The 20,225-nt window shown below is 41.3% G+C and overlaps 2 protein-coding genes across 2 annotated transcripts; both read left to right on the plus strand.

Moving 5' to 3' along the window:
- The first annotated feature begins 1,640 nt into the window (after window positions 1–1,640).
- CALHM4 (calcium homeostasis modulator family member 4) lies at window positions 1,641–3,437 on the plus strand. Its single transcript, XM_069850964.1, has 2 exons — window positions 1,641–2,198; window positions 2,944–3,437. The coding sequence occupies exons 1-2, from the start codon at window positions 1,641–1,643 to the stop codon at window positions 3,346–3,348; spliced, it is 963 nt and encodes a 320-aa protein (XP_069707065.1). The 3' UTR covers window positions 3,349–3,437.
- A 2,617-nt stretch (window positions 3,438–6,054) lies between these two features.
- Window positions 6,055–16,426, plus strand: LOC138717853 (RWD domain-containing protein 1). The gene is made up of 7 exons (XM_069851750.1): window positions 6,055–6,209; window positions 8,485–8,550; window positions 9,755–9,885; window positions 10,720–10,863; window positions 11,864–11,996; window positions 13,993–14,055; window positions 15,879–16,426. The coding sequence occupies exons 1-7, from the start codon at window positions 6,137–6,139 to the stop codon at window positions 15,989–15,991; spliced, it is 723 nt and encodes a 240-aa protein (XP_069707851.1). The 5' UTR covers window positions 6,055–6,136; the 3' UTR covers window positions 15,992–16,426.
- Window positions 16,427–20,225: the final 3,799 nt, after the last annotated feature.

A 20,225-nucleotide genomic window follows, 5' to 3' on the forward strand; every position in this document is an offset into this window, starting at 1 on the left:
GCGTTTCTCTATTGCTTTTGTCTAATAATGTCATAGAATTTTGAGAACCATTTATCAGCAAGGATCTCATTCGCAGATTGTGTCTGGGGATGAGACAAGAAGTCATCCACCCTAAGAGTGCACTGGAGGAACAAAGTCTTGCCTAGTGAACAGGCAAGGCGAGTATAACATCATCCATGTGAATAACAGCTGTGAGAACATCTCTGCCATCTAAGCAGATACCATAGGTGCTAAAACTATTTTTTTAGCTTAAAGTTACTATTAGCAACCCTCTCTGTAAGGGGAGAGAAGAGGCTGTGCAGTCAGACACTATTAGTCATGTGACCAAGTTCACACATGCCATCTGTAACGGGAAGACAATTTTCCTCATGGACTTTCTGACTAATTTTTGTTCTGTTCTTGGTAAAAGTGTTCCTATTACAGGCAGCTAGACTTTTCAGAAGTTAAACACAAGTATTTTCATATTCAGACCAGCTTAGAGAATGCAACATACAGAACTCCTGGATACCACGACCATAGACAAAGTATGACATGGAGAACATCATCAAGACTGAAACATTAAAAAATTAACCTCTGTTTAAGGCTTCATTAGTGAGAGATGCCGAGAACCCAGATGATACATCCCAATATCCAGTAACCAGGTCTTGGAAACATTTAACTGAAAAATTTCTACCTACCTCTGTCCATAGAATGGAGCTGATGACACTTACAGAAAATCTTAAAAATTGTAGACACAAGTATGCTATATAAATGCCAACTATTATCAGAAGCATGTCTCAAGCTGTCTTGACACTGTGTGAAGTGAAGAGCAGATTACACATTACCAAAAAAAACATCCAAAGGAAACATTCAACGCTGTCAAGAAAAGAAATATGTACATGCTAACTTCTTGCCACCTATAGATGAAACACTGATATCCTCACAGTCTAGCAGCTAACTACATCTCAGACTCCAGTGTTTGGAGACCAAATTGCCTCAGAACAGGAACTGACATTAAGTATGAACAGAATTGGGATTCCAAACTTTGTATAACTTATGGAATCTTTATTTTAATGCTGAAGCATTTAAAATGCTTTGTATTTTTATAATTAATCCATTTGACAAGGGTATGTTTGGTTGTTTTTTAATGAAGAACAGCTGAAAGTTCTCCATTTTTTCTCCCTCCTCACCCCTTCCATTCCACATCATGCTTCTGCTAATTACCATTGATTAGCAAAGAGCTTGCTAATTAACCCTGACAGGGTAGTCATTTGTTTCACAGCATTGCATGTCATCCAAATGGTAAGGGGAATTTATTGTTTGTTACAGACAATTAGCAAAAAGCTGGCAGAGCTCAGGATTGCCTAAAAGCTAAGTGTTACAGAACAGCTGGATCAATTATTGAATCAATTAAAACACATGAGTGGGTGTCTGCAAGTATATTTAAAGCCAGCAAAGAAGCTTTTAGTTGTTGTGGAGTAGAATCAGAAACTAGTTAGAGGAAAGAAACTTGTAGGGGGTTTGTTTAGGTGTTTGGGCTTTCCTTGGTGTTTTCTTTTTAAGCTGTTGGAGCTTGTTCTGTTCTACTGCCACTATCTTTATCTGAGTGTAACTAAAAGCTAGTACTGACTTAAAGCATCTGGTAAAGATTAAGATCTAAAATGGCTTTCTTTCCGAAGTGGTTAACTTTTCTAAAAGGCAAAGAGGTTGTTCTTGCTAATGCTGTAATTGCAATATTGACAATTGGTGGGCAGCAACTTTTCTCATTTTTTACGTTCAGCTGCCCTTGTCATGTTGGGCAAAACCTTATCTACGGGCTGGCTTTCCTAGGAGTTCCTGCACTGATCCTTCTGATTGTTGGCTATGCCCTGAATAACCAGACTTGGAGGCTGGTTACAGGCAAAAGTTCTCCTCTTCGGGAAGAGACTACTCTGAACCGATTACTGCAATGCAAGCTGATCTGCTTTGTCTTGTGCAGCATCACTGGGAGAGCCCTAGTTGCTCCAGTAACATGGCTTGCAGTCACCCTGATAAATGGTTCATATTATGTCTGTGCTATGAGTGAGTACATCTCTGTGAATTATTATGAACCTAATCTTAATGTTAGTGCTAGTGAACATAGAAGGATATTGGCTGCATTTCCATGCAGTCAGTTAGTTCCTCCAGAGCTGACCCGGGCAAGAGATGAAGTGATTCTTCTACTTCGATACCAGTCACAAGTGAGTAACTCATGGCTTCTGTTGCCAGTGGATCTAATGATGAACTAGAGTTAACCTGGCAGACAATGTGTGACACAGACAGGATCTGTGTTTTGAAGCCTGCTTTGCTCCTGTAACTGGAATTGAAATTTAGGTATATGAATTTTTGTCTGGTTGGCCAATTGTAATCTGCTGCTGGAGGATATGTTCTTCCTTGCATAGTGTCTTGAAAAATATCATCAAGTATAATAAATGGAAGTTCCAAGAGTCAGGAAGGGCATGAAGCTTCTTCAGTCAAACATAAGAAATATGTGACTAAGGCACTCAGGCTGAGAGCTCCATGTAAACCAAATTAAAATCCTGGTTTTAGATCACACTTAGTTCTAAAAGCCTACACAACAAGATAATGGGTGGTAAATTGTTGCTTCAAAGAAAACTAGTTTTAAACAGGCTATAAACTAACATGGGCTAGGAAGTAGGTGGCTTTTCTGCTACAGACTCACGGTAGTAGCTGTGGAGGCAAAATCCTTAAATAGTGCAACTGAACTTTCTTAAACTTGGCTGAAACAACCTTACTCTGTGACTATCTCCAGTAGGACTGGGTTTGATGGCAACAGACCCTTACTAGTCTTACACCTTGTTAACCTTCTCATTCAGGGAAAGCAAGTAAAGATAACCTTATGGATTTTCTAATGCTCAGAAGTTTCCACAATGACTATTTTCAGCTGTTAATGGGTTTTGGTGTTTTTTTTTTTTTCTTTGTTAGGTGGCTGGCTGGTTTCTCATCGCTGTAGTAGTCATCACTGTCTTCCTGTCTTACTGCCTAGCAAGTTGTTTTTCCCCACTGAGCTTTCTGCATTTCAGATATTGGAGCAGCTATGTCCACAACGAGCAGGAGCTCTTTGATGAAGCAACAGAACAGCACTCCAGGCTCTATGCCATGCAGCATGTAAGAAAGTTCTTTGGCTTTGTCCCAGGGAGTGAAAATGTAAAGGAAATCCGTATCCCATCTCTCAGAGAGTGGCAAGCCATTTCTGGATTGGCCTTTCTAAAACAAGTGGATGAGGAACACTATGACTACAGCCTCCTCCATGACTGGGCGCTCAAGGAGTCTGCAGATGAAAAATACCTGAAGATTGATGTAAATCCTGTGATCGGAACACAGCTCTGAGGGTTCGAGCCCCCACCAACACCTTGCAGAAAATCAGGAATAGCTCCACCTCAGATCTAAGCTGCTCTGGAACTTTCTGACACCTTATTACACTGGTATATGAAGTACATGAGCAAGTACATCCTGTTAATGTAGTCCTTCAGCAGATGCTTACAGACACCTCTCCTGATGACATCTGACTCCAGTGGGATGTGAATGTCTATGTGAAAATTGGGGTGGCTGTTTCAATCTGCAGCTCTCTGCTTTCTAATACTTGTGCAAAAAAGAATGAGTACTGAATTAATGTACTGGGGGAGAAAGTTTATTCCCAAATGCTTGTTCTTCTTGCCCATTAAAAATCTTTAAAAATTAATAGCTCAACTTTGATTGGATATTAGGAGTCTGATCCACTCTGTACAGATCAAAAGCAGATTATCTAGGTTTGTCTCAGCGACCCCTAGAAGAAATGCCTTCTCCCTTTGCTCCTCTGCTCCCTGAAACACATAAGGGATTGATTGGTAGTGAAGGTGCAGCTTTCAAAAGAGTTCATGATTACAGAAAAATCAGTGAGTTGGTTCTGAACAGTTGAACTGTGCCTTCTAAAATGTGAGACACCTTACCCCAAATCAATTTAGAATTGCAGTTTGCTCGCTTCAAGTGAAAATTATTGCTGTTATGTCCATGGATAAGTTTTCTGGAAACTAAGCTTGCAAAATGCACCCGGGCAAAAGTGCTGGCCAGAAGCCCAGGAAACTGATGCACCTTAAAACTAGTCTGTATAAACTAGTCTGTGTACCAAGTTTCAGAGTCTGCTGTTGTTTAACCCTCACCAGTCTTAAATTCACCATTGCAAGCATCTCCCATATATGAGGGGACCCAGTACTGCTAGCCTTCCTGACTCCTGTTCCTCAGTTGCACAATAATGCTGCCCAAGAGATGGGGCTTCTGAAATCACTGTGAACATCTCCTGGGAAGTTTGCAGATGTTTAAACTCTAGGCTGTACCAATTGATTTTTCCAGCTGCATCAAATGACTTCCCCTTCCAGCCTGAAAGGGCATTCTGCTGCCTCCACAGTACCATGATGCTATTCCTAGAGCAACAGTTTTGAATCCCCTCCAGTCTGCTCATCCCTATAAATTTTCAGTGAAAGAATGATAAACAGTGAATACCAGCCTAGCAGCAATGTACTTTTTACAATAACTCTGAAGCCTGCCTCTAGTTGGGAGTCCACAGACCCTCAAGAGTCTGAGTCGGAGGCCAAATGCTTTACCTACTCAAAACACTGCATTTCCCAGCTGGAAGAAAAGAGGGATGAAGGGGTGGAGCCAGGGCAGGCCTGATGCAGCAAGCCAAGCAGCAAATGCCACAATTAACTGACTAGAAGGCGCTGTGTTGGATCATCCTTTGAGAAAACAATCAGTATGGCTCATTATTTCATCCTTCTCCCTAAACTGGAAAGATGTGGATTTGATGAGTGGATGGTTGTATTCAGAGTGTAGTGGTCAATGGTTCGAAGTCCAGACAGAGATCTGTGAGAAGCCTCAGGTGTTCCGTATTGGCACCGGTGCTGTTTAATATCATCAGTGATATAGACAGTGAGATTGAGTGCACCTTCACCTTCAGCAAGTTTGCAGATAACACTAAGCTGAGTGGTGCAGTTGCCGCACCAGAAGGATGGGATGTTATCCGTAGGGACCTGGACAGGCTGAAGAAGTGGGCCTGTGAGACCATCATGAGGTTCAACAGGCCAAGTGCAAGGTCCTACACCTGAGTCGGAGCAATCCCTGTTTTCAGTACACGATGGGGGATGACATGATTGAGAGCTGCCCTGCAGAGAACGACTTGGGTTGCTGGTCGATGAGCAGCTCGACATGAGCCAGCAGTGTGCACTCACAGCCCAGAAGACCGTCTGTATCGTGGGCTGCACCAAAAGAAGTGTGGCCAGGGGGTTGAGGGAGGCGATTCTGTCCCTCTATTCCTCTCTTGTGAGACCTCATCTGGAGTACTGTGTCCAGTTCTGGAATCCTCAAGGTAAGGATATGGAACTGTTGGAATGGGTTCAGAGTGGGGCTACAAAGATGATCAGAGGGCAGGAGCACCTTCTATACAAAGACAGGCTGAGAGAGTTGAAGTTGTTCTGCCTGGAGAGGTGAAGACTCTGAGGAGACCTTATAGCGACCTTGTAGTACCTGAAGGGGCTACAAGAAAGCTGGGGAGGGACTGCCTACAAAGCCTTGTAGGAACAGTACTAGGGGCAATGGGTATAAACTGGAGAGGGGAAGATTTAGTCTAGGCATAAGGAGGCATTTCTTCACGATAAGGGTGGTGAGGCACTGGCACAGGTTGCCCAGGGAAGCTGAGGCTGCCCCATCCCTGGGGGTGTTCAAGGCCAGGTCGGATGGGCCTTGGCCAGTCTGACCTAGTGGGATGTCCGTGCCCACGGTACGGGGGCTGGAACTGGATGGGCTTTAAGGTCCCTTTCAACCCAAACTACTGCATGATAATCAAGCCCAACCGTACCTGCCCACTACTAAATCACATCCCGAAGCACTTCATCTACCCGTGCCTTAAACACCTCCAGCACTGCGGTCTCCAACCGGTGCCAGCGCCCCGCACCCCTCCCACACAGCCCGCCCCGCGCGCCCCTTCAGCCCAAAGCCATCCACCGCCGAGCGGGGCGGGGGGAGGAACCGGATAGGGAGGGAGGGGAGCGCGCGGTGCGCGCGGCGCCAGGCCCGCCCAGCCGATGCCGGAGCGGCGCGCGCAGGGGCACGCGGGGCGGCGCGCGGCCCATGGCCGGGGGCGGCGATGACCGATTACGGCGAGGAGCAGCGCAACGAGCTGGAGGCCCTGCAGTCCATCTACCCGGACTCCTTCACGGGTGAGCCGGGACCTGCGGGAGGGCCCCCCGGCTCCCGCCCGCCCCTTCTCCTCGCTGCGAGACCCGCGGCGTGAGCTTTTCGTCTTTTGGGGTTTGGGGATTTTTTTTGTGTGTGTATTTTTGGGTTTTGGTTTTTTTGGTTGGTTGTTTTTTGGGGGGTTTTGGTTTTTTTTTCTCCGGCGCCTTTCGCCGGGCCCGTGTTGGTGCGTGCGGCGGGCATGGGCGCTGGCGAAGGGTGCGACTGAGAGAGACCTGTCAGAGTCATGGAATCATGGGTTGGAAGGGACCTTAAAAATCATCCCGTTCCACCCCACCTGCCGTGGGCAGGGACACCTCCCACCAGGCCAGGCTGCCCAAGGCCCCATCCAACCTGGCCTTGAACACCTCCAGGGATGGGGCAGCCACAGCTTCCCTGGGCAACCTGTGGCAATGCCTCACCGCCCTCATCGGGAAGAAATTATTTCTATTCGAAATCTGCCCCTGTCCAGTTTATACCCATTGCCCCCAGTCCTGTCACAACAAGTCTTTATGAACAGTCCCTCCCCAGCTTTCCTGTAGCCCCTTCAGGTACTAGAAACTTGCTATAAGAGCTCCTATGAGCTTTCTCTTCTCCAGGCTGAACGATTCTCTGGGTGGGAATGTGGGAATTCTGGCCCATTTCTCTCTGTGGAACTGTGCCTCACAGCTGTGGGGATGTTTGGGATGCTTAAATGTGTGGCTTCCCCTTGTGTCTGCCTCATCCAATGTGCAGGCCCGTGGTGGAACACAGGGAAGCTTTAATTCCCAGGTGCAAAGTTTCCCGTGATACGCTGGTGGGTGCTGGGCTCCTCTCCAAAGTGACCTGGAACGAGGGGAAATGGCCTCACATTGCACCAGGGGAGGCTCAGATTGGACATCAGGAAAACTTTCCTCACTGCAAGAGTTCTCAGACACTGGAAGAGGCTGCCCAGGGATATACTTGAGTCCCCATCCCTGGAGGTGTTTAAAAGGCAGGTAGATGAGGTGCTCAGGGATATGGTTTAGTAGTGGACAGGTATGGTTGGACTCGATAATCTCAAAAATCTTTTCCGACCAAATGGTTCTATGATAGATTGTCTCTTCATGTTTTCAGGATTTCCTGGTTGCCATCAGGTAATTAAGAGTGTCTGCAACACTATCTAATCCACAATTTACGGTGCTTAGTATCCAGTGAAATTACAGTGAAATAATTGTGCATTTTCATTTTCCTACCACTTTGCCCAAGGTTTCAGCATATGTGACATGTCAGTAACTGCCTCACGCAGGCATTTGCCCGCTACATTTGACTGTTGCTTTAATCTGAAAACCTTATAGGTTCTTCAGTTATAACACTGGTGTGTGAATTGATCTTTGGTAGCTGAGGGTGCTGAATCATTTATTGTAATACACTTTCATATAACCTCTCTTCTAATGGTTATTCTGACTTCATTTGTCATTCATGTCATCCACCTATGCCTAAAAGAAGAAGGAGTAAGGAAGATCATAGTAGTACATTAGCAATTAGGCAAAACTCAATTAATACTATTAGAACATATACACAAGATTTGGCATAGGTTATAAAAGGGATGTAGAACAGTTCTTATTTGAGGATGATATCTGCGACCCACTATTGTGCAATGAGGTTTCTAGTCAGTGAAACTTTAGGACACAGAGCTTGTGTTTTGTGTGTCTCTATAGATCCATTTGTTGTCTGCTAGCTGACTTGTTCACGCAATTTCATTCTAGTCCACTACATGAGTAGTACAGTTTTGAAGGAAAGCACTGTGTATTCCTTTTTTTGTTTTAAGAATCATTTGTTACATTAAGCTGCCCTAAATATAGAAATAGGTGCAGACACTGTAAAAATAGTCCAGGGCTGAAAGTGGACTGGAGTCTCATCACAAATATCTAGCACAATAAAGCAAATTAGCTTTGGGAGCTTTCTGCACAGATTCAGTGCTCTAGCATATGTCATTTGATGGGAGGTAGGTTTGCACATTTTTGGAAAAGTGCGACGTCAAAGGAGAAAATTCCAAAAAGAGAGAATTTTTAAGTATTGTTCATGTTTTACGCTGTCATTCAAAGAGCACTCTGAACATCACATCATATAGAAAATAGCTGTTAATTGAAGTTTTTATTATTAGGCTCTTAACACTGTATCAAGAACATCCTTGCTTTGTTAGTCCTTGAGAAGTTCAGTTTTAATGATGTGAAGAAGTAGTTGTCTGTTTTAAGGAATTTCACTCTATTCTTTCTTTTTTTTTTTTTCTTTGAGCAGTATTGTCAGAAAAGCCAACGACTTTCACAATCACTGTGACATCTGAAGCAGGAGAAAATGATGAAAGTAAGTTAATCATGTCTTAAATGTGTATAAGAGGAGTTTCTGTGTAAGCCTAATTCTGTTGCCAACAAGCCTGTGTACCTCCACTGAAGTCCTCTTAGGATCCAGCAAACATTTTTCAGAAATTGTAGTTTTAGGAGTCTGGTGATCTGTGTTTAGTTTACAGAAACGTTGCACTGTCCACTAGGGCTACTTTCTGACCTGCTGAATTGCAAATGCTTTGCAGCGTAGCTTCAAAAAGAATGGATTGTCATCATCCCTGTCACAGCTTACAGCCATGTTGTAAGGTGACTTTTTCTATGCCCGTCACACGGGAGAGTTGAGTCTGTGTATTGTGAACATGTAGCCCTTAAGGAACAGTTTGAGAGGAAAGAGCTGTGTAAGAGCTGTCCCTTTGTATTTGTTGGGTATTATTGCTCACTTGGGCTTGAGGTAAGCAAGCCTTACTCCAAGTAAGTTTGAGAGTTGCTGTTCTGGGTTACTGCATTAAAAGGACAAAACTGCTGCTGTATCCTTCAGTTTTAAAGGAGCAGGTCCTGCTCAGAGGAGGTGTCTGTGTTGAAAAGACTGCTGGGCTGCCAGAACTGTGAGTCTGGAACTGAAGGAAGGTTTCTCCCCAGTATTCTGTCAGTATGCTTGAAAGGAACTTGATTCTGTTTTGCCTTGTTTCCCTGTTGCCCTAGCTCTGAGTGGCTTCAGGTTGAGTGCATTATCCTTAGGCGATTCTCCTCTTTGCTTATTAAGTTCTACCAGTCATTGTGTCCTTGTCATTTGTGAGCCTTGATATCCAGCGTAGAGCTTAATGCTCCAGCCAGGCACACAGAACTTAAAGCATTAACATGCTCCAGATCTCTTGTTAGGATTCTTCCTCCTTTTATCCAGCTTCAAGTGGGACAGAACGGAAAAGAGTTTACTGCTTCTGTGGTACGATGAATACTAGAGGTTTTCTGGTCTTTCTAAAGACCTTTCAGACATTAATAGGCTATAATAGTTTATGTAAGGGTAAATATCATTGTCTTAATTTCTAAAAAATCTTGTATTATATTTAAATCTGTTCATATAGTTCTAATGACTGTGTAAGATGACTATTCGTTTAAGACAAAAATATTTTGTGTTTTAAAATCTTTAGGCCACTGCTGCAATAGCAAAATATACAATCAGTTGTATAAAGTTATCACTGAAAGAATGTGGGTTTTTTCTCTTGTAGCTGTCCAAACAACCCTTAAATTTACCTATAGAGAAAGGTATCCTGATGAAACTCCACTTTATGAAATCATCTCACAGGAGAATCTTGATGATAATGATATCATGAACATAATAAAACTACTAGAACAACAGGTAAGGTAAATGGGATCTCTCAATTCAGCTTGATATCACGTCATACTTGAACCAGAATTTTTCTCTCAAGTCAGTTGTTTTCTGAGTTAAGTGGTACTGGTTTGAAACGTATTCTATACTATAGAGACTTACTTTGAGGTTTGAGTTTTGTAACTTATATTATTGAGGTAAAATATAGGACTATTTTAGTATGCACAGATACCATAATGAGATGGAAGTGCTCTAGGACTTCCCTCCTCCTGCAGTTCTAGTTGAAGATGAATTTGTATATATAGTATTTGTGGAAATGAGCCACTTTAATTTTATTTGGAAAGATTAAAAAATGCTGCATTGCTACATGATTCTTCTTAGTAACGCAGCTATTTAGAGGGGGAATATCTCTTCAGCCTCATGGATCAATGAGAATGCATTGTAAAGGAATGAGAAGGAAACACTTCTTTGTATTTAGGAGTTCTTGGCAAGTACCTTCTGTCTTAAAATTGCCATAACATGTTCTGCAGGCATTCGTTGTTTTCAGTTTACTTCATATAACCTTCTGTCATAGTTTAGCCCCACACAGGTAAATTTCGGCAGCTAAAAACTGTGCACTTGAGCTGCCAAAATCCTATTTCCCCCCCTACCCCTCGATGAAAAGGGAGAGGGAAATGAGAGGGAAATGTCTTACGGGGTTGGTAACTACAACTACGGCTTTAATGAAATGATAGTGATAATAATTAGAAAATAATAAAATATATAAAAATATATGAGTTCATGCCCCCAGCCCACCCCTCAATGACTATGCATTCAACTGCTGAAGGTTTGAGATTCTCCTTCCTTCCCTTCTTTGTGTTGTAGGCAGAAGAAAATTTAGGAATGGTAATGATCTTCACTCTAGTCTCAGGAGTACAGGAGAAATTAAATGAAATAGTGGATCAAATAAAAACACGGAGGGAAGAGGAAAAGAAGCAGAAAGAGAGAGAAGCAGAAGAAGAAGAGAAAGTATGTAAAATAATGTTTTCAACTAAGGATTTCTTGCTTTTTTAAATGTGTGGGTTTGATGCAGGACAAAGTCTCAGTTGCATTGGGAGAGGAACATCTATGTCAAACTTAATTAAAACTTAAGGACGAGAATATTTAGTGCACTTAAGTGATTTTTTTTCCATTTTCTAAAGCAGTCTTTTCAGCAATGTATTACGTGTTCACAGTCCCTTCTAGCACTACCTTGTAAGGCAGGGATTTTCCCTATATTAAATCAAAGTTACTGTAGCCAGTTTCTTGTTTGAAGAGGCAAGAAGGGATGGAGAGCAAAAGGGGCTAGAATATGTCATGCTGCACCCAGACTGCATGGTCTGAAGAAGTCCCTTGGTAGACAGAGTGGGTAGGGTGGAAGCAGTGAAAACAGTCTTCAAGATGTGGTTTGTCTTCCCTGCACGTGTCCTTTCTGCCACCCACTGTGGAACCGTTTTTCCATTTGAGGAATGTACTGTAATAAGTCCAAGTACTGAATCTTCACTTTCTTCCTCAGAAGTAGCTAGAGGATGGTGAGACTTGGACAGTTCAGTATTTCTGAAAGTGGCAGAAAAATAGCTAGAAAAAAAGAAGTCTTTTTTCTATCTCAAGAAGATAGAAAGGCTAATATATTTTAATGGAAAATATCGCAGTGTAGATTGCACTTAAGAGTTGAAAAGAAGCACTGTATGGGTAACCTGTATCAGTGATGTCTTGCTAAGTGTTGCACTGTAGGTCCAAAAGTAGCATGTGGGTTTTTTCCATAAGAATTTCCACCTGGGCACAGCTTTCTGAAGGTGGAGTCCCATGGCACAAAAAAACCCATTGAGAATAAATTCTTTGTATATTCTCAGGGTTAGGATTAATTTCTTAGAATACTTCACAGCAGATGGTGCTTCTGGGATGTTGTAATTTAAATAATTACGAGAACGCTCATCCTCACTCATAGCTTTGCAAGTTGTGTTAGCAGCCTTGTTTTCTGTTCTTTCAGCAACGTTTTCATGGCACTCCTGTTACAATTGAGAATTTCCTAAACTGGAAAGCAAAGTTTGATGCCGAACTCCTGGAAATAAAGAGGAAGAAAATGAAAGAAGAAGAACAAGCGGGCAAAACCAAATTAAGCGGTATGATTTAATCACAGAATCACAGAATAACCAGGTTGGAAGAGACCCACCGGATCATCGAGTCCAACCGTTCCCATCAAACACTAAACCATATCCCTCAGCACCTCATCCACCCGTGCCTTAAACTCCTCCAGGGAAGGTGACTCAACCACCTCCCTGGGCAGCCTGTTCCAGTGCCCAATGACCCTTTCTGTAAAGAATTTTTTCCTAACGTCTAGCCTAAACCTCCCCTGGTGGAGCTTGAGGCCATTCCCTCTTGTCCTGTCCCCTGTCACTTGGGAGAAGAGGCCAGCACCCTCCTCTCTACAACCTCCTTTCAGGTAGTTGTAGAGAGCAATGAGGTCTCCCCTCAGCCTCCTCTTCTCCAGGCTAAACAACCCCAGCTCTCTCAGCCGTTCCTCATAAGGCCTGTTCTCCAGCCCCTTCACCAGCTTTGTTGCTCTTCTCTGGACTCGCTCCAGAGCCTCAACATCCTTCTTGTGGTGAGGGGCCCAGAACTGAACACAGGATTCGAGGAGCGGTCTCACCAGTGCTGAGTACAGAGGGAGGATAACCTCCCTGGACCTGCTGGTCACACCGTTTCTGATACAAGCCAAGATGCCATTGGCCTTCTTGGCCACCTGGGCACACTGCTGGCTCATATTCAGTCGGCTGTCAACCAACACGCCCAGGTCCCTCTCCTCCAGGCAGCTTTCTAGACAGACTTCTCCCAGTCTGTAGCACTGCACAGGGTTGTTGTGCCCCAAGTGCAGGACCCGGCATTTGGCCTTGTTAAACCTCATGCCATTGGACTCTGCCCAGCGGTCCAGCCTGTTCAGATCCCTTTGCAGAGCCTCCCTACCCTCCAGCAGATCGACACTTCCACCCGGCTTAGTGTTGCCCGCAAACTTGCTAAGGGTGCACTCGATGCCTTCATCCAGGTCATTGATGAAGACATTGAACAGGGCTGGACCCAGCACTGAGCCGTGGGGAACCCCACTTGTCACTGGCTTCCAGCTGGATTTCACACCATTTACCACCATTTAAAACCAATCTCAAAGTTTTTGCAGTTTTTACCAGACTATAACGACAAGTAATTTTTATACTGAAAGATGATTGTAGTAAATAGACTCTTAGTGTATTATTGGATTATTGTCCTTTATGTCATACAGTCTTTGAGTGCTGATGTTGGGCTGAATACAAAGCTAGTAGATTCAAGGTGTCTGCTGAAGTCATCAAGATTCCCACACTTCGTGCTTAAGCTTCTCCAGTTTTGTGGCAGACAGTATGCCATGTGGAGCTGCTGCCGACAAGTGTTTTTCTGGAAGGATAGCTGGGGTTTATTAAGCAACAGAAAGACTCTACATCTGACAGTTTATTGATTTGGCCTTTATTGCACTGGATCATGCGGTGACTTCAGATTATTCAAGCACATGTAGGAATTTGGGATGCTGTTGCTGGACCGAAGCAAGATAGAAGCTAGCTACTCCATATGACAAGCTTGTGGTGACTAGTGAGAACACTAGCCTCTGCTCTAATGGTGGTTTTGAGCCCTGTGTTTTGCAGGCCTTGGTTTTGTCTGTCCGAAAGTAAACTTGGTATGCAGTGGGCAAATGGAAAAGGATGGAGGATGCTGTCAATTTCCTTTTTTGGTTCCCATAGAGAATTTCTTGTGGAATGCAAGATGAGGACTAAAGCAATAAGGACTGAGCGAAGCCAGTGGGGCAGTGTGGTGTAAAATTTTCCCCCCCTCCATTGTTAAAGCTATAGTAATGTTAAAGTAAAGAAACAGTGACCCATTTCACATGTAAGAGGGAGGAAGCCTGGATGTATAGTCAAAAAAAATCAGATTGAGCAACTTCTAGAAAAGAGTAGTTTAAAAAAAAAAACCACCAAGAAGAGGACTGCTTGGATTGGTTAATTTGAAAAGCCCAAAATACATATGCTAACTATTGTTGCCTTAGGTGGATAGTTATTTCAGAATTCTACTTGCTTATGTTATTTTTTTTATTTCTAGGTAAACAACTGTTTGAAATGGATCACAACCTTGACACCTCCGACATCCAGTTTTTGGAGGAAGGTAAATTTCTGTTTGTTTCCACATCTGAAAGATAGTGGCTTAAAATAGGTCAAAATTCCAAAGCAAAATTTGTATTATTTTCTGACTTAACATCTTACCTCAGTATCACTTCTGCATCAGGAGAACTTTCTAAGAAGTTCTGTTTTGCAGATTGAACACAAGTGATTTTAACCTCTTTCAAAAAAAAACCTCCAAACAAAACATTTTTGAGATGCTAAAATGTGTTTCTTTGCAGCTTTGAGCTTGAGTTGATCTTACTTCTGTTGCTTCTATCAACATTTTGCACTGGAAGCAAAACCAAAAACAAGCAAAGCAAAACATAAACCAAAAAATGCCCACACAACCAAACCCTGCTTTTTCTTTTTTTTCTAATGGCCAGCCTTTTTACCCTCTATTTCAAGAACAGATCTTGAAGTTCTGTCTCCTTCTCTCTGAACCTCAACACCAACAGTAACGGTCTTGCAAGTGAAATGAAATGCAGTTTGTCTCCATGCAACCCACTTCTTCGTGGTTTTGTGTAGATTTGCCTATTATCTTGCTGAAAATATCTGGCCTGGTGCCAGCTGAAAATTTTGTAAGCCCGTGACAGAAGTATTAAACTTGGAAAATCTATTTGAGATAATTCAAATAAATCTACTCTCAGTTATACATCTGTTTATTTTCTGTACTGCCTTTTAGTATCCTAGCTTAGACTGTTTTCTGCGCTTAAACAATTCTTTAGTGTAGCTGCGTTATCTACTGGTATTGCAAAACAGACTTGTAGAAGAGAGTCCAAAATTTTCTCTGCAAATAACAATTTTAAAAAGTTGTTTATGAACATCAGAGATGTTCAAGTATAAACTTGAAATGGCTGTCATGGAGGAGTTGAGTTTCATTTAGTTAGAGGTCAGTTTAATCTTGTCTTCCTCCAAAATTCTATGAAATGAAATTTCAACATTTCAAAATTTTCAAAATTCTATGATTCTATGAAGATGCTTAAAGTGAAGGTGGGTTGTTGATGGAACATTTCTTTTGTATTTGGGATTAGTGTTTTAACTTTTAATCCTGTTACTATCCATTAGTAAAAACTCCTATTCTTATTGCTGTTTGCATTCTATTATAAATTCAACAATTTACTAAATGCATTTTAATATTACAGTAGCATGTAATAAATATTACTAGTCTTCACAGCTTAAACAGGATGATGGCATTGTCTTTTAGATGGAAATGGTTTTAAAGTCTCTGAAACCAAGTGACAGAATAGAGCCTTACTCAGTGGCCAGAAGATGTCACTGTTGATACAGACAAATAAAATAGCAGCAGTCCTCAAGCTTTTTCATTAGGTCAGTAGCATCTCTTTCAGAAGAAGATATGAAAGCATGCAAACTTCATCTTGCTTTTGAAATTTAAATCTGCAAAAAGTATGTCTGTAGACATACATATGATGCGTGAGGGTTTTTTCGTAAACCCTGTGTGTTTCAGTGTCTGTGCTAGTTGTAACTATTCCAGCTCTCAGGGCCTGAACTCCTCCTTTGAAGTACCTGGGAGAAAGGATCTTTGCTTCTGGGAATTGTAAATGTTAGTGTCGTTCCTCCAATGGATTTTGAGGTTCTGTGCGGCATTTCCGTTGACTGTGTTTTGTTATGAGGGAAAAGAAGCTTCACTTTAGCTGTAAAAAGATAAAATGTGGTATTTCTTTTTCCGTATCTATTTGATACATAAAAAGCCAAGTAAATTAACAGCTATCTACATTGAAGAGTGAATATGGCTAAGTGTTGTATATTTTGTTGTTCAGGTACAGTTTTCCTACTTGCATGAAAATAAATTGTTTCTGTTCTTTGCAGCTGGAAACAGCGTGGAGGTTGATGAATCTTTATTCCAAGAGATGGATGATTTAGAATTAGAGGACGAAGAGGATGACCCTGACTACAACCCTGTTAATTTAGACAGCGATTAAACTATTTTGGACTGGTTTTGTCATCAGTATGGACATATGTAAGGAGAGAGGGGCAGGGAGGAAAGCCACAGCATCTGTGGTTTTAGTAATGTGTTCTATTGGGTTTCTTTTTTTTTCCTCCGAAGAAAAGAACCGAAATATTTTAAATCCAGGAGAGTGGTCTTCTGATGACTTTCAGCATAAATAAATTTAGTTTAATTCAAATGAAAAATTTGAGGAAAATTGGTCTATCTGAAACGGCTATGCTATTTGCTCTTATCTTTTCCTTCCCACTTCTGTAATTTGTCCTTTGAAGAGATGTGACAACAAGCAAGGCAGAAAGATGTTATAGCAAGCACTACACACACCTGCATCTGAAGACTGAGCAGCTGTTCTCCTATCTTCCACCTGGGATATACGTGGGCAGCTTTGGTGAATAAAAGGGATCACATACTATGCAGTTATTTATTTTTTTGTTTGTTTGTTTCTGTGGAATGTTATAACTTCAAGTAATGGTCATTCCTGCTGCCTCAACCTATCATCTCTAGATAGGCAGCCCTGGTCACCTTTTAATAAGGCATAGCCTTTTAAAAGTTTAGTGGAAACCATTTCCATACTTCTAGAGTAAAATCTTTTGCTGTAGTCGAAGATAATAGTGTCAAAATTTATAGTCCAAATCTGTAGGAAAAAAATTCAGAATGAGATGAAGTCCTCTTAAAAGGTTTGGTTGATTTATGAGGAGAGGTTTTTGATTTGTGGTTTTCTTTTTCAACTTGTGCATCAATGAACTTCCATGGAAAAATAAAAATAACACCCCAGGAAAATTGGCTTGCTTTTAGCAACAGACTGTTGAAACGCCATCACTGGAATGCAGATTACAGTACCGGGATTTATAGAGTGCTTATAGATTTGAATGTAATGGGTGTTGTTTTAGAAGCATTGTGTTGGCAGCCCGTAAAGGTAGCACAACATGCACCAAAGCTACACATTAACTCGTGGATGGTAACCATCCTGCAGAGTTGCTTGATTGTAGACTTTTTACCCCCCCACCTCCAAAAAAACCCCAAACACTGCAAGAACTGTCATGTCAAAATCTGCTGTGTTTGAGACTGCATCAGCTAGAAGGATGATGGTATGGGTGAAAGACATGTCAAAAGAGAGCTCTATAGAGAACCACTGAGCGTTTCAGTGGTTAAACGTTGTGCTGAATTTTAAAGTACTGTTAGTGGACTGCCTTAACTTCGCCAGCTTCAACCTTTGAAGAGGGTTGCACTTACGTATCACAGTGCTTAGAGGGATAATAAATTTATGAACTTTAATATTTGGAAATTCTGTATTCAGAATGAAAAATTTAATTCCAGAAATAATTTAATGGTGTGTAAGATTCTGTTCATATCTCTTGAGAACATCTGTTTAGGATGATCTTTAAAATGTTTCAGTAGTCACTTCTTTTCATATTCAAGATGAATGAGTTTCTAGTTGATAGAAAAAGTTAAGTACCTTGTAAATACTTTTATAAATTAACCATGTGCCTTTGTTACTACTGTCCTCTGTTCGATCTTTTTAATTTTGGCTACTAAGAACTCTGGACAGGCGTCTAGGTTTTGATCATAGTGTTCTCCGTTTCAAAGCAATAAAGCAGGATCTGTTCCAGCAGAGTTACCAAATATATTAAGAAGTTGTGAGCTAATGTCATATTAAATCTGACTTTTCCGAAGATACGGTTGGATTGAAAGCTTAGTAATGACCACATTCAGCTTTCTGTGTCGTTGTTAATATGCTTTAAAATGCTGTCGGCACTGAACGTAGTTTACTTCGGCTATGTCTCAATTCTGATGCATAAAACCCACTTAACTCTGAAAGCTGCTTTCCGTTTCCAGCTGTGTATGTTTATAACAGCATCTTTTAAAAAAATGAGTGACTAGCTCTCTTTAAATCTGGACTGAATTCAAGAATGCTGTGTAGTCAGCAAACTGTGGTAAGCTGAGAAAATTTTCCATGTGCATCACTCACATGAATCATATGCATTTGAAAAAAAGACTTCTCATTAATTGTATTTATAGATCAATGAGATTTTCTAGTCTGTTTTCACAGTAACATATTTATTGGTTTTCATACAGAGGATGTATAGCTTAAAAATGTTAAAATAATGTCAAACAAGTTAATATGTGAAAATGTATTTTCAGTGTTACATCTTGTATTTCAAAGCAGATTAAATAATAAGGCTTGAAGTAACAAAAAATTGCTTAAAGTCTGCTCCTCCAAGTCTTTGGAACAGGTTTCAGTGACTCCTTCTGAACTTCAGATTTGCTTAGCTTTGTCAGCAATTAACATCTGTGAAATAAAAGGTAATTTGACTGAGAGTAAGCTTGGCTATGTTTGCATGTTTTAGTTTGCTGAAATGGACTGAGATAAGGGGGTTTTGGTGGAAGAAGTTTAGGTAAGGTATTTGAAGTTTACTTATGCACTTTGGATTAGATTGAGTTCTAATTAATACTGATCTAATAAAATTCCATCAATAAACTTGGATGGAATTTTAGTAATTTAAAATCACGGTGCTGAGAACCTTGCTTGTATCTTGCTTTTAACTCTCTAAGTCCAAAGGGTACTCTGTAAAGTGTGTGTAGGGAGGTTATTATGAGTTGCAACACTGCACTATGACCAGCGCTAATTTAGTTTTGATCATGCTGAACCTTTTGAATAGTTTGTGCCTGAGCTTTATTAAAATTCAGAGGATGGTGCCCACCACATCAGGGTGCTGTAGGAGTACAATCTTGGGCATGCTGCAGCGCCCAGGATTTTGCATCCAAATTATGATTGCATTATGATCTACTTTAAGCAAACAAAACCTAAGAGTGATACATGACTTGGGTTTTTGATATTTTTTTGTCTTCCCTTCTTGGCCAAAAATGAGGAATTTAAAAGTGTATTTCCTTAGGGGAGAATCAACTTCAGCCTTTCTCCTAGGAGACTTCTAACCATCAGGCTATCTCTAGTTTTTAAACAATTTGGTGGCTGAAATAAGTTGAAAGCTTGTAGCACCAGACAGTAGGCTCTGCCTGGATCCAAGATGCTGATACTCTAGATCCTGAGAGAAAGAGCTGTGATGTGACTGCTCACTCTCACGTTGGAGAACCTGACAGCGCCTGAAATATTACTTTGAAAATCATTATTTATTTATTTTTATTAAGCTTTGCAACTTGTCTTGGAGTAGGAGGGAGAGGCTTTTCAGGTTCTGTTCTTTGACATAATAGCATTTATTGCCGTGAACTCTATTTTACTTTCTGCCCTGCATGATCATGAAATCCGCAACTGATAGTGTGAGCTGATACTCTTGGGCTGTGGCATAGAGTGTCCTTTGAGATTTATGTGGCTTTTATTACTATACTGGGACTTACTATCATTTGAAAAAAAGAAGAGTATGAGATCAAGGTCCTATTTGCAATCAGGAGTTCTGTTTGTACTTATGGCAAACTCGACAAAAGTCCTGTGTTAGGCTTCTGACTTTGAACTAATTTTACCTTTTCTGTGACCGGGGTAAATAAATACAGGTGAAAACAAACGCTGATCCACTTGTGGAAGTTCAGATTCAGAGATCAGGGGATGCAGTTGTTATGTAAGTCACATAAGGGCAGCATGGGGGTGGCTTAACTATTTTCTTGGTATTAGGGATGTAATGTTCCAGAAGGAAAGATGATCTGCTATACAGTTGAAGAGCATGGAGGCAGTCTTCTTGTAGGCTAATTATATGAGGTCACCTGTGCCTAATAGAAGCAGCTAACTATACAGTGTATGGTAATTCTGTCCAGGAAATAGCAAGTAAATATATTGGAAAGCTAAAATATGTGGATTGAAAATGAAAGGAAGGAGCTGGTCCCTGGGGACCAGTGAAAGAAGCAAACAAAAAAAGCCATTACGTGAACTGGAAGGATGTTTTACATTTTTGAAACATTTTATGGGAAGGCGAAGGTTAGATGCTCTTTATCAAATCAAAATGATTATTTGGAATGTTCTTCAAATTAAAAGTTGTATCCTGCTGTGACTGGCAGTTAGGATATTGATTCAATAGCAATCAAAAGCAGTCACCATAGTTTGATCATGTAAACGTCAGAGCAGGAAGCAGGGATTAGGGTCCAAAACTTGCCTTTCCTACCAGGGAAATATGGTAGCAAATTGTCAGACATGATGACCTTGAGAACCATAACAGATAATGCAATGAAGTGTTTCTGTCAATAAGCGATGCCAGGAATGCAAC

The sequence above is a fragment of the Phaenicophaeus curvirostris genome, chromosome 2 (genome assembly GCF_032191515.1).
Source record: "Phaenicophaeus curvirostris isolate KB17595 chromosome 2, BPBGC_Pcur_1.0, whole genome shotgun sequence".
In the NCBI taxonomy this organism is placed as follows: domain Eukaryota; kingdom Metazoa; phylum Chordata; class Aves; order Cuculiformes; family Cuculidae; genus Phaenicophaeus; species Phaenicophaeus curvirostris.

Excerpts from the sequence above, each read along its gene's own strand:
- LOC138717853 (XM_069851750.1), top strand. The coding sequence starts at position 6,137 with ATGACCGATTACGGCGAGGAGCAGCGCAACGAGCTGGAGGCCCTGCAG. Across the intron at positions 8,551-9,754 it reads AGCAGGAGAAAATGATGAAA|CTGTCCAAACAACCCTTAAA; the intron begins GTAAGTTAATCA and ends TTTCTCTTGTAG. Across the intron at positions 10,864-11,863 it reads AAGCAGAAGAAGAAGAGAAA|CAACGTTTTCATGGCACTCC; the intron begins GTATGTAAAATA and ends CTGTTCTTTCAG.
- CALHM4 (XM_069850964.1), top strand. The coding sequence starts at position 1,641 with ATGGCTTTCTTTCCGAAGTGGTTAACTTTTCTAAAAGGCAAAGAGGTT. Across the intron at positions 2,199-2,943 it reads TACTTCGATACCAGTCACAA|GTGGCTGGCTGGTTTCTCAT; the intron begins GTGAGTAACTCA and ends TTTCTTTGTTAG.